At 33.0% G+C, this 13951-nt stretch overlaps 2 protein-coding genes across 4 annotated transcripts in view; one reads left to right on the forward strand and one right to left on the reverse strand.

Moving 5' to 3' along the window:
• Positions 1 to 7947, reverse strand: LOC125056081. Of its 2 annotated transcripts, XR_007118002.1 has the most exons (14): positions 7752 to 7947; positions 7259 to 7451; positions 6866 to 6984; positions 6609 to 6703; positions 6458 to 6521; positions 6145 to 6368; positions 5455 to 5609; positions 5188 to 5338; positions 4243 to 4340; positions 3744 to 3835; positions 3281 to 3469; positions 2351 to 2719; positions 1586 to 1992; positions 1 to 1180 (listed from the first exon to the last, which is right to left on the reverse strand). XR_007118002.1 is itself a non-coding variant. In XM_047659015.1 (13 exons), the coding sequence occupies exons 1-13, from the start codon at positions 7792 to 7794 to the stop codon at positions 1682 to 1684; spliced, it is 2103 nt and encodes a 700-aa protein (XP_047514971.1). In that variant the 5' UTR covers positions 7795 to 7947; the 3' UTR covers positions 1493 to 1681. The 2 variants fall into 2 exon arrangements, 1 of the variants encoding a protein (XP_047514971.1); XM_047659015.1 differs by lacking the exon at positions 1 to 1180 and having other exon boundaries at positions 1493 to 1992.
• A 280-nt stretch (positions 7948 to 8227) lies between these two features.
• The window catches only part of LOC125055751 (probable E3 ubiquitin-protein ligase HERC2), a 60925-nt gene continuing 55201 nt past the window's right edge, over positions 8228 to 13951 (forward strand). For both annotated transcript variants that reach the window (XM_047658309.1, XM_047658310.1), the window contains exons 1-12: positions 8228 to 8655; positions 8738 to 8912; positions 9055 to 9199; positions 9391 to 9555; positions 9889 to 10143; positions 10263 to 10418; positions 11016 to 11144; positions 11245 to 11365; positions 11674 to 11842; positions 12271 to 12481; positions 12893 to 13041; positions 13762 to 13921. In XM_047658309.1, coding sequence (XP_047514265.1) covers positions 8419 to 8655; positions 8738 to 8912; positions 9055 to 9199; positions 9391 to 9555; positions 9889 to 10143; positions 10263 to 10418; positions 11016 to 11144; positions 11245 to 11365; positions 11674 to 11842; positions 12271 to 12481; positions 12893 to 13041; positions 13762 to 13921 — 2072 coding nt within the window. In that variant the 5' untranslated portion in view covers positions 8228 to 8418. The remainder of the gene's footprint in view (positions 8656 to 8737; positions 8913 to 9054; positions 9200 to 9390; positions 9556 to 9888; positions 10144 to 10262; positions 10419 to 11015; positions 11145 to 11244; positions 11366 to 11673; positions 11843 to 12270; positions 12482 to 12892; positions 13042 to 13761; positions 13922 to 13951) is intronic.

Below are 13951 nucleotides of genomic sequence, written 5' to 3' on the forward strand. Positions count from 1 at the left end.
GTTAACACAACTGACAAAATTTGTTTATTCAGGAAAGCTACATAATGGTCAAAAGTAACATTGCTATAATATATTTAGAGGTTAAGTCTAATCAGCAAAATGCAACTTTTTAAGTAGTTAGTTTTGGATTCTAGGATAAGTGACTCATAACTAATTACTAAGATAAAGTTTTTATCGCATATAAGAAGTGAAGAATTGCTCGTTTTTTTCTGCTTAGGTTCTCTTATATAGGTACGCAAATCTATAAAATATGTTTACAGAAAGAACTTGATCAAAAAATACAAGAAAAATATTTTATGGATTTACAGTTTCTCAGATAATTTCTTTGTAAATTCTATGTATGTACCACGTGCGATTGTATTACAGAGAGAAAACAATTACGCACTTATAAGACGCGATAACGAAAATATGTATACCTAATTGCGTCCTATAAGTAGGTACTATATGATAAATAATCAAATTTGCGCATCTTACGATTTAAATCTCTAATTATTAACACATTAAACTTAAAAGTAGAAGAACAGCCATAACAGGAATTATAATATTACTCAATAAATGAATCTAAAATAATATTTAAAATTAAAACAACCAATTGTTATAATATATAGAAAGATACATAATTCTTGTAATTACGAATATTCTAACATCTCACCTTCATTAAAAATTACAAAAGTGTAAAATATTTTTTGAGATCTTGCCGTAGTAACAGCAGACGTTTACTCCTAAATATTGCTAGTACACATTTCAAATACTTTATTCAAGAAATTGCGAAATTGTGTGATGTTATTTTATTTATAAGGTAAATAACAAGTCGCAATTCATTACTATGTGAGGACACCTTGTTTAAATTCTTATAAAAGATATTTGTGCATTGTAAAATGCACCTTAATATAAAGAAAATAAGGTTTTGAATCACGAGTGAGAGAACTACTGACTCAAAAGACGTGTCATTACCCTAGTAACGTTATACTAAAGCTTTTGCATACTATCGACACCGAGCAGCGATAACCGCTAATTTTTTTATTCGATTTACGTACATATTAAAAAAAGAAGAAATTTGTATTATGACCATGTTAAAGAAATATATAAATATTACGACGACTTTGTCTGTGGGCTGTCTATTAAAATAGAAATATTAGAAAACGGAAATTTGCTGTGTAAGAAAAAGTATGGCTTTCGTGTATGTGTGTTGCGTAGAGATGTGGGGTCACTCTGCATCTTCTACCGCATTTACCATGGAGAGTGTTCAGAGGAGTTGTTCGGATTAATACCTGCAGCTGAGTTTCGTCATCGGACGTCGAGGCAGAGTACGAGATTCCACCCGTATCACCTCGACGTCCGCCGTTCCATAACTGAGCGTTTTTCAAGGCAGTTTTTGCCGCGCACCACCACTTTGTGGAACCAGCTGCCCACTGAAGTATTTCCGAACCAATTCGACTTAGGGTCCTTCAAGAGCGTACCAATTCTTGAAATGCCGGCAAGCACTCGCGAGCCCTCTGGCATTGAGAGTGTCAATGGGCGGCGGTATCACTTAACATCAGGTGAGCCTCCTGCCCGTTTGCCCTCTGTTCTATAAAAAAAAAATATATGAAATTACTTTTCGACATACGATAGCCATACTTCTTTGAGTCTGTATCTTACCAAAAGGGCCCATTACTATACATATAATATAGAAAATATCTTACAATGTACTATTTACAGGAATCTGTGGCCGATCAACTATAGATTCCGAATTATTACCCGTTGGTTTACTTAGTAACTGTGCAAAGGAATCCTTTAAACCTTTCTCTATGTGACTAGAATTATTGAACTTTTGTACAGTTTCAGGTATTGGTATATTCGCCTTAGCTTTTTCATAGAATGTATTTGTTGCATTATTTTTTGTTTTCCGTAGGCTCTTCGGTAACGATTCAGACTTCAGTTTGACGAGAGTTGTGTTGACAACTGAGCAGTCAATTTGCATCAATGTTACGTGATCGCTTAATACGGAATCTGAAAAGTGTTATAAGAAATTAAGTTAGTAGGATTAGTACGTATTGTAAATGAATTGTAGATTATTATTATTATATTTTTTTATTATTATTTACGACGTCATGCCTTCATTGCTATAAGTACCGCTAAGTTTGTTATATCTGATTCTGAGGCCTACAATCTCTTTGTTTGTTTCATTGATAATATTTTAAGGCAAATACGTGATCTGTCCGTAACAATTACAGTTTCCCTGGAAATCGAATCTGATTTTAAATGTTTATAAATTTAGAAGAAAAAAAAATAGTTTATCTCGTGTGCTAGGCACAGAAGTAGTTGATCTTGTCGTGTCTTAAACATTAGACAATATAAACACACTCACCATTAGCACCCCGTGCTGGCAATATAAGCGCCATTTTCGGTGGCCTAGTGACGTTATGAGACACAGCTGGCAACAACAAGTGTTCTCCTTTACCAACACCAACTACGTAAAACGTATCATCACGTCTCTGCAAGGCTTGAAGCAATTCACTCCATTCACCAAAGTCGTTAAATTCATTATTCTTCCTTATATGTCTATTATACAGTCTTTCATAATACAATCCGTCGAATTCGATGTCTTTCTCTGTTGATCTTCGCAAACGCCGTACGCGCGTCTTGTCGCGAATATTTTTGCCGTTTTTAGTGGGAAATTCGACAAAGTCATCCAAATTCACTTTATTGAATAGGTTGTACGCTCCTAACAGACCTCCTGAAAGAAATACATAGTTGTTATAAAATTTGTGACTCCGATTCTTAATCGGATTTATGGGATATTAGGTTTTTTATCAAATTAATAAGTCCGTCCTCAAGAATAAAAGAGTTTTAACCTTCATCTTCATATTTCTTACAGTAATGGTGCTCCCACATTGCCGTTAGAAAATGTTTGTAAAAAAAATCTAACATAAAAACATTTACTAACAAATGTTGTCAATTGTTACATTTTGTTAGGAACTGTTACATGTTATAAGTGCTAGGATCACACTAATAGAAAATGTTTACTAACATTTAAATCTGGTATTGGCTCGCAGTTTGGTTTGCGTTCTAAGGGCGCCTACACGAAAATGGAAGAGGATCTACTCATTGGAATAGCAATGTTTTGTTTTGTTATAATGTTAACTAAACATTTTCTAACATGAAATTTTTTTTAACATTCGTGATTAAATGTTTACTAACGTTACCAAACATTTTCTAACTGCAATGTGGGAGCACCATAAGACGACTATTCGATTTGTTTCACTAATATTTATAAGCAGAAATAAAGAGCTGTTACCATTAATTTGTTCTTCGTTGACATATCTACGCTTTTTGGGCGCCGAGGTCCAATTTAAGGTCTTCCCACCGCGGATCCAACGTTTTAAGTCTCCTACGATTCGTATGCTCTCAGTCTGATTAATATTCTCAAACATTGTACTATTCTGACAGTCAATACCATCAGTACTGCGGTTTAAGTGTTCGTAATCTAAAATATTTACAAATCGTCATTTAATACATTCTCAATAAATTGTATAAGGACGGTCTTTTCACGACAAATAGATAGTCCAATACTTCAAAGTATTTCTTTTTTATAAATCCTATTTAAAAAAAAATATTAATCATACAAATTTTTACATGCGTTTCTGATGAAATTGTGTGTAGCAACAAATGTTGAATTTGATAATATACATACTACAGATTTTGCGAGAATAAATATAAGTTAATGTTACAAAGATCTCAAATTTAAAATTAATCCATACCTAAAGATACATCCTTATTATCTTCCGCCCATAATAAATGCCGATTACCAACATGAGAATGTGTTGGTCCAACAAATGGCTTGGAATTCCATCTACAGAAAAAAAAAGTTTAGGTGAGATACGTTTCAAATTCTGTTATTGGAAATGCTGGTCCGCTCTTAGATATCCGAGGCTATAGACAAAAATATTCTGCGGCAAGTATGACCCGTATAGCTTAAATTGTGTGATTTATTTCGCTTGTGACTACTCAGCTGACGTTCGCGGGTCACACATACCGCAAAATGATTTATTCTTGGCCAATAAGGCGTTGCAGTTAATTGATTCTATGAGACTTTTACGATAAACATAAAGAGCAGTCAAGCAAAATTAATTCGCAGTATAAATATTATAGGCTTGAACTCTATCCAAAGTGTTTTTACTAAGAAAAGATGCATTCGAAGTTAACATAGTGATAGAAAACATTCGCAGGCATAAAATATTAATGGAAACCACTACTCACCCTAAAATATTAAAGTTTAAGGAGACCATGAACACCATAGCGAAAATAACAGCAATGTTCTTTTTCGGTATTAACAATGACGAGTCTAGCCTTGGTATCTAAAAAAAATTACACTTCTAATAATTAACCTCCTCATTTTTTTAAATTTAACAAAAGTAAATAATTCAGAAAGCTTATTTCAATTGCTCAATTCATTTATTACTTATATTGTAAACAATCAAAGTAATAATGAAACAATAGAATGGAAATGATCCAAAACTTTCATTTCTGGAATCTATTGGCAATATATCAACTCTTTGTCTTGTCTTAATATATAAATTACGTGTCACGTTGTTTGTCCGCTATGGACTCCTAAAGTACCGAACCGATTTCAATCAAATTTGCACATTGTGTGCAGTTTAATCTAACTTAAAAGATAGGATAGCTTACATCTCAATTTATACCCGCAATATTATTTTATTGCAAATATTTATTTATTATTTGATACAATTCTAACAAATGGCGCTGTGTTGAAAGTACCAACGTTTCAAATAAGCTACAATTTAATGGCATTACCACCAAAAAAGGATGGTGGTCCCCATGACTGGTGTTCTCCTACCGTTTCCCTTGGTCTAAGATCCCGATATACAACGACCTTCACCGAGATGCATATTTAATGAAACATATTTTATATTTAATTTAATATGTCAATAAATATAATCCATAGGGGTTATCTAGCAAATTTCAGTCCAGAGTATGTTTAATTAATATTTAAAAAAAAAATTATACTACCTTGAATAGGTTACTACTATGTAATATAATTAAAACCTTAGCCACAGCAATACTTGGCCGGTCTGCTAGTAATTTACAAAATTTCAATTAACCCTGTGTCGCATCATGTTTATTTGTATTTTTTCCATTGGTTCTTAATTTAGAATATTATGTTTATTGAATTACAAGCATTACCTTTCGAATCCTGCCATTCGATTCCAGTTGATTTCTAAGTATTTTGTTTTCTAGTCGTAACTTTCCTATTTCCTGATGTGCCTCTAACAATTGTTGTTCTAATGCTGTAACATATTCTTTCTTTTTCTGGCGCGATTGGCAGGCTGACTCTCTGTTATGTAAAATAAGACACAACAATTTAGTATGTAAAGTGATAATATTAAAAAAAAACATTTTAAAAACAAATAGGTAATCTTTTTAGTAATAAGCTTTAATAAAAATAACTACCGATTTTTTATCATTCGCTGCTGTTTCTTCATAGCTTTAATATCCGCTTCACTTAACTGAGGAACTTCTAAGATAGGGCTTGTTGAATTGCATTCTGAAGCTGATTCCACTTGAACAGAGTTTGGACTTAACATAATATGACTTCTAGGAGGAGACTAAAAAATATAAAAAATTTATAATACATTTCAAATGAATTATTATATTTTGTAATACATATAAACGAAAATTGTGCTGGAAGCACAAGCATTGTGAATGGTCAGGACATGTTTTACTATAAAAGGGCCTGGGACTAGTGCTAGACAGGCTACTTTTAATTAATTTTGCAGTATTTGTTTTAAAATAAGTGTTGTTTGACTTATTAATTTTGTATGATGTTTTGCTATTTTAAAAGAGTACCAAGAGTTTTTTATGCCGGATTTTTCTCTCGGCCTACACCCTCTGTCTTCTCTGCAGATGAGTAGGGATGTCTACCGTTTCAAATTTAATTACGTGGAATAAGTAATACTTGTATCTTATATTCAATAATAAACATATTTTATTTTCATATATGGTGACTGCAATTATTTTGGCACCAGCTGGCACCTATAATAGCTATACAAATAAATTGCATGTCAAATTGATTCAATGCAACATAATACATAAGACATAGATAAAAATGTACCTACATAAATTATTAAAATCTTGCCATACCTTTATCTGATAACCATTTGAGCCCTCATGGTGTAATTTTTGTGGTAATACAGCAACTCTGCTTTTTGTGACTTGTGATGTACAATTAGGTAAAATTACTATTGGATTACATTGGCTTTTTATGGATACTGCTTTTTGGTAAGATATTGCCTGTTCCCTTTCTTCTTTCCTTCCGTTATTAAAATGCTCATTTATTACATTGAAATATGAGCCATGATTTGTACCTGAAATAAGGAATAGCTTATAACTTATGAAAAATATATAATATATTATTTTCTTTCAAAACATTAACAATGTTTATACTGTTATTTACCTTTAACTTTAGTAGAAAGTGAGCATAAAGTTTTTGGATTAACATAACTACCAATTCCATTCACCTGTAACAGGAAAAATGTTTCTTATTAAGATATTGAAAAAGGAGAAATTAAAATAAAAAGATATTATAATGAAGTTAAAAGATTTACCTTTATCACACCATTTTCTATTGACATTACTGGTACCTTTTGCTCGACATTCTTGATAATTGGTGCATTGTTCGTACATTCCACATCAATATTATCTTAAACAGAAAAATGTACCTAATATATGTAAGTTGATGTAGTTAAATAATTAATATTAAAACTTGCTTAAATTTACTGCATTTACTAGAAGGTTACCATATTCTATTTCATAAAAATGAATTAAATACAATGTTAAAGAGTAAACTAAACCAAATATCTACCTGATTTTTGTAAAAACTTTTCAACATCCTCTGGTTTAAGCTGGTATACAGCTTCAGAATCATTTGACAACCATTCATTAGGAGATTGAGATGAATCCCTAACTGATGTAGAACTGGAACTAATATATATATATATAACTTAGGAATTATAAAATAACAATATAAATATAGAAAAAAGAATCTATAATATTTCTTCCAAAATATATAGATACAGCTGTTGGTCAAGTGTCTATAATATAACTTTAGGAGTTTTTATTTATTTAAATACCATAATCATTTAGTTTAGTTATTGTTGACTGTTTTAGGCTTCTACTTACAACACCTACTATCAATGTATATTTAATTAAATATATAGGTAATCTAAAATCAATAGATTAATATAATATAACATACTTTTTTGTATCATCTTCACTACCAGAATCTGAGTTACTGCTTTCATTTGGAGAAGATTTTAAGCTGGCAATAGGTGAAATTGGGGAAACAAGGCTGGGTGCTGCATCAGCAAGTATCTCACTTGGTGATGCATCTGCTGAATTTAATAATGAAGACCAATGACAGTCATTGTTCAAGTCATCCAAGGCAAAGTCTGAAACATAATAGAGGAATGTCTTAAAAAAACACTGTTGTCTAGTATTCAGAAATATCTACTCCGGAATACGTAGTAGTATTTATTTTTGGCTACCATAACAAAAACAATGACAACCACTTATCTAGCGTCCAAATACTCCAACAAGAATAATGCAGTCCCATTATTCAAAAGCGATATATGATAATTTTCCGATTTTAATATTATGGGGTGGTTATTTAACAACGTCTGTATCTCCAATACATATTATTTTTTACGTTGTTGTGATAGTCGCCGGATATTGCAGAATTATATACTAACCGTAAAGATTGTCTTTATCACTTATTAGAATATCAGTATCCATTGAAATTTTTAGTTGTGTCTTAGACCCGAAGTGCTTATATTTTCCAGTATGAATATTAATATTATCAAGAAAAGGAGGTTTTCAATACAAAACAATAGTCCACATGTATTATTTACAAATTGCATTTTCCATTTATCCACAGATGGCATTTTTCTTATAAGTATTTGTCATTTAGTAACAAAAGTCAAAGAAGTCACTATCAATTTACCAAGTCTCAGTCGTAAATTTTTTATTGTAAATACATCTGTTCTGACTTCTGAAATGTATTTATTCGTCTTAATTTTTTTATATAGAATTTAGTCTAGATTTTGAGAAATAAGTAAGGTAAGCGGTATGGCCATCCTTTGGCCAAATAAAAACTATTTTTGAAGTTTGACTTTGACTATTGACATGACAGCTGTTTTTATTTCAATTTCGATTAATTTCTATTGGTATACGATTTCCAAATGGAATGGAGTAAACTACTTTTGAATTACATCCTATTAAGCAACTTCTTGCTATTTCTTAATTCAATATGAAACGTTTACAAAAACTTCAGCCTGTCTGCATTAATGGACAGCTGTTTTAAGTTTTCTCTTTTATGGATACTGGAATGTAAATCATAGTACACTGCTTTATTTTAAAATGTCTGTGACTGAGGAGCTAGAGGATTTTATTTTCCGGCCACAACAACATTTAGACCCAAAGTGGTTGAATCCTGACTTACAAGAAGCATTGCATAGTCCGGAAGCTTTGTGTACTTTGTTTAATAGTTTAATTCAAGATCGAGAAATATATTTCGACGCCGGAAATGGTCTAGTTAATGGTGCAGGTATTACAGCGAAACTCGGTGATAGTGGGAAATATTATTGTGGGCTGAGGGTAAGTTTGGTGCGTTAGGCGTATTTACTTTTTTATACTTACATTTTTCTTAATATATAGTAATTATGTATATATTTTGTAGATTCTTTCTTGCACATGTTGTGATGGACTCTGTGGGCCTCATTCTGGATGTGCCTGTCCTCCCTGCACTGCTCTTTCAGCTGAGGAAGAACTTCGGGCGTCAATTCAATCTAAACTTGTTGCACCATTGCACTCTGCTCAGGTCATAGATGAAATTAAATGGAAACAAGATCCAGGTGAAGAATGTGTTGTCGGCAATTGCACAATTTTCTTCTTTTTTCCATGCATTATTTCTTTAGTTTCTGTATTACTTGACAAAAATAGTAACAGAACTGACTTGACTAATGAACATTTGTTTTAATTGATTTTAATTCTTAGGTTCTGAAAATCTTCAAAATCTCATTGAGTCATTGGTTTGGGAGCAGCGGGTGAGAGCAATACATACAGCTGTAACCTGCCCATACATATCACAAATAAGACGACTGATTGTGCTCTGTAATAGACATCTTGTAGCTGTAATAAGGTGACCATTACTCAGTCATATTTTTACTGTTATCTTACATATTACTCCTTTATAAAATTACCTCTCTTGCTGACTTTTTAATGATATTATATAAAAATAATTATACAGTATCTTTCCCAAGGTCTTGTAGTTAAAAATTATTTGTAAAATATTGAAATAATGTTTTGTGTCATTGGGTAAAACTTTTACAGAGATCAAAGTCATCACAAAGAGCCAAAAAAAGTTAAAGCAGACAAGAAAACATTGCATGGAGTCAGTAATAGAGCATTGAGTAATGTTGTTAGTGCACTAAACAAACCAGTTGAAATTGGCTCTGAAATACAAGATGATGAAGAGCATACTGAAGATTCTGAAAGGTATATTTTATGACAGATATATCTATGTAAGAACTTTGTATTTTGGTATTAAAGTAATTGTAAATAAGGTGTTAAAGTAACCTTACAGAAATCTTTCTTTAATTATTTTCTATAAGAATAATAGTAAACAAAATTTTAATTTTATTTATTTGGAAACCTTAAATAGTAACTATTTGTTATGTATTGTTATGTAAAGACGTGCACATATAAACAAGTGAACATCTATTTTCCATTATTAGGTTTAAAAATCAAAGAATTTATATCATGTCCATCCCACACTGTAGACCTACAAGTATATGCTTAACTTGTGTTGTTGTACCAATTATATTCCAGTGCACTAGCTAGGGTGGGTGCCCGCGCTGCTTTACGTCTCGCTTTATCACTTGTACGTCGCGCATGGCGTTGCGGTGAAGACGCGGACGTTTGTTCATTACTCCTGCGGGATGCCCTTGAAGCAGTTAGGGCATTGCCAGATGCGGCGTTATATGCTGGGAATGGACAGACTGTAGCACAAACTCCGCGCTCGCAAAAGATATGGGCTGAAGTTGTTGATAGTGCTGCTAAATTCTTACATCAAGTGGTAGCTGGGTATGTAAAAACCTATGGTGTATTTTTTATTTAAAGTATAACTTAGTAGAATAGAAATTATATATAATGGTATTTAAAATCTAAAAAGTCTTTAATCTTATTTATATTTCATTTTACAGAGAAGTTGGTTGTAATGTACCACAAGGAGACTGGCGTACATCATTATGCGTTTGGGTGGAATTGTGCGCGAGACGAGCCGAATTACCAGCTTTATTGAAAGCAGCGGATGTCTTAGTCACCTTACCACCTAAACATAAACGACAATCGGACAACAGGTTAATTTTATTTTATATGTTTATGTCACCGTAAAATTGTAAATACCGTTAGGTTGTAATTTATATCGCGAGATTGTGAACTGTCGAAAGATTGTGAACCTCAACGTACTGCTTACAATTAAACGTATTATTACTCGGTAGATTGTAATCTATGGAAGTGAAACCGTCAAATTGTGAAACGGAACGCACCTCGCGCGCTGTTTGGTTGAACGGCATACATTCGACAACAAACAAATTAACAAACAAATATGGTGGCGCGGGGCATATGCCGTTAAATTTTACGGTGACATTTATAAATCATAAAAACTTTTGTCAATTTGCAAGTGTTATATGTAAATATATTTGTTTATTAAATTTATTTTTGTTTAATAATTTTCATGAAAATATGCTATAGTGTATTTTACATACTAATTGCAATCTATAAGATATATAACGGTGCTGTAACATTTGTGTGAAAAAAATCCTCTTTTTCTATGTTTACCTAACATATATATTCAAATAAATTTGATCTATTAAATTGCTAAGATATTTAAATTACTTACGCGCATTAACATTTAAAAAACCGATAAACACTTAATAATTATTATAATGTTTCAGGATTGTTTTGGAAGAATGCACAGCCCCACTAGGACCGTTTCTAAGACGAATGGCAAAAGTTTCCGCACCAAATCCCATAGTTAATTCTGATGCGATACCAGAAGACGATGCGACAGCTTCATATTTAAAGTATGTAACTGTGTAAGCGTATTCAGCTGAGTTCTTATACGTGTCATGCGAGATCATAATAGTTTTTTTTTCTATGTATAATTGTTTTTTTTTTCTACAGGGATTTAGACATTCCGAGTGGCGATGGTCTAATAAGTGTAAAGAAAGCTGGTATTGCATTGTTGTGCCATTTGGACAGACTCGGTGCACCATTGTTACCTCCATTGAAGGGTTTTGTTACTGTGAGTAATAGTGTGTACATGACAATGCTTCTATAAATAAAGTAGACTCGCAATTCCGAGTTCTTGCGTTCTAACCATGTCAGTGCACCAATTTTTCTGTCTACGTGTATATATTTTGTATCTAAGACGGGCTGATTTTGGTGTCTGGCTTTTTAGGAATAATTCCTTTACTACGTGAGAAAACATTAATGAAACCTATTGTAAATTATATTATCGCTTCTAGAACGTACGTTCGTGAAAAATAAAACTCTACCTTTGAAACATAATACATGCTCTTGGTTTTACTAACTAATTAAGTGAAATTCCAGTGCACAGAATCGGCCCAAGAAATAATTTCGGTGGGCATTGGTCCTATACAATTGGGAAGTCTGAGAGTACAGCAAATAGCCTGTGCGGAGAAACTGGCCTTGCTCCTAACACAAGATGGCGCCATATACACCCTACCTTATGATACATTGACACCACACTTGGTTCCTGGTAAGAGTCTTTATTGTTTATATTAATCACATGCGTGTTGCACCCATTTCCTATGTCAGTCAAGTTATGTCTTTATTTATCCTTATTTTTTTGGGTCTTTGACTTGTGCTTGTTCTTGGAAGTTTGGTAATGTTAAGATAAAATCGAACTTTTATACTAATTGAAAGCACGGAAATGTGTATTTTTACGATTAGCATTTGTACTAGGTATACTAAATGAAATATAGTAAATCTTTGCATTCAAGTTATAAGAAAGTTACATTATCAAAATCAATATTATTTACCCACAAGAGGATTTTGAAAGAATGTATCTGCCAATAATTTTAATCGTATTGGCGTATAAGAATGCTTGAAGAAGGTCTGAACGCCAAGAAAACTTTATATGATTTAAACAATATGTAGGTAAAAAGAGTTTTAATAAAATTCTAGGTCTCGAAGGAAAGACAATTTCTCAAGTGGCATCACATCCATTGGGCCGTCACTTTCTTTGTCGATCGGAATGTGGGGGAGTATGGACCTGGGGTTCTGGGGAAGATGGACGGTTGGGTCATGGGGACACTGCCCCAAGAGATGCGCCACAGGCTGTGCATCACCTGGCTCATCATGAGGTTGTAAGAGTAGCTGCCGGCCCGGCTTGCAGGTAAGTTGTATCATAATAGCAGAAAAAATAGCACTTAAATGATCGTAATTGCATTATTAATACCAATTATAAATTATCTCACGCGTTTTTTTACCATTTTGCGTTAACCTGCGGTGGCATGTTTGGTAAAAAGCATTTGCTTGTATACATATACAGCATGTAATCGGGTTTAAGACTGATTTCACAATTATTTTCTCAGTTTGAGTTGATACTGCAAAGGTCTTAGGTACTTATTCAATGACACTGCAAACAATGCATATAACAAATTTTCTTAAAGTTTTTACCTTAATTTACTTACAAAACATTTGAAGTCTTGTTATATTTTTAGTATCGGCTTCTAAAAGTCATTCACATAATAGCTTAATGTGTATGACTACTACGACACAATGAAAAAAAAAATTATTCATACAGTGCCGTAATAACATCTCGCGGCGCGCTTTACACGTGGGGTCGCAGCGCACAAGGCAGATTGGGACATGGTACAATCGAAAACTGTCTCACACCACAGCCAGTATCGTTCAACGCCCACAATATTGAACGAATCATTGACGTTGCTTTAGGTATGTTATAAAGTAGAAAACAATTTCTTCAAAGTATGTCCTTAATTAATACTTTAGGAAAGACTTTTAAGCTTGAACGGGATTATAAGTGCTAATAATTAAAAAAAAATAGATTACAACAGGATTGATTTATACTCTTAGGCCAGGCCTTCACACGGCATTGTCCTGCACGTTTTTTTGCAGTATACGTCTTAACGAATAAATAGTGACACATGTATTGTACATAGACCCATTCACACGGCGTTTGTACTACAAATATCGTACACCATTTATACGTTCAAACGAATACTCAACGGACTTGTCAAGCAAATCGAATGAACTTTAACGTAAATTCGGTTTAAAGTGGCACATAATATAGCTCTGTCTCGTTCTCGCTGACTGTGACAACTGTGTGAAGACTGCGGCTATTCGTATTTTACACGAATGAAAATCTACCATGTGAACACACGGGTGAAAATACGTTAAAAAACGAATACAAAGAAAACGTGCATGACAATGCCGTGTGAACCCAGTCTAAGGCTTGACGTATACATCAAAAAACGAGTCCTGAGTTTTTAAAGTTTATTTTTTGCAATTCTTATTTACACACATTCGAAAATAGAAATAAAAATAGTGATATAAAAAAACTCAAATATTTGTTTTGATGACACACAAATACTATTTACTGTACGTATATTTGTGTTATTATTACAAATATCAAAAGTACATCTTTGGTGATAGCATGGGGTGACGGTCAAACTCTGTGTTGTACGTGGGAAGGCGCGGTACAGGTGTTTGGAGATAGTGAAGGTGGCACTCCGCGAACCCTCTCCGCACTCTCAATGTTCAGAGTGACACGCGTTTACACGGGCGAGCACTGGCACGCAGCGCTTACTGATGGGTACGTAATATTATTATTATAAAGTAATAA

Source organism: Pieris napi, chromosome 14 (assembly GCF_905475465.1).
Source record: "Pieris napi chromosome 14, ilPieNapi1.2, whole genome shotgun sequence".
In the NCBI taxonomy this organism is placed as follows: domain Eukaryota; kingdom Metazoa; phylum Arthropoda; class Insecta; order Lepidoptera; family Pieridae; genus Pieris; species Pieris napi.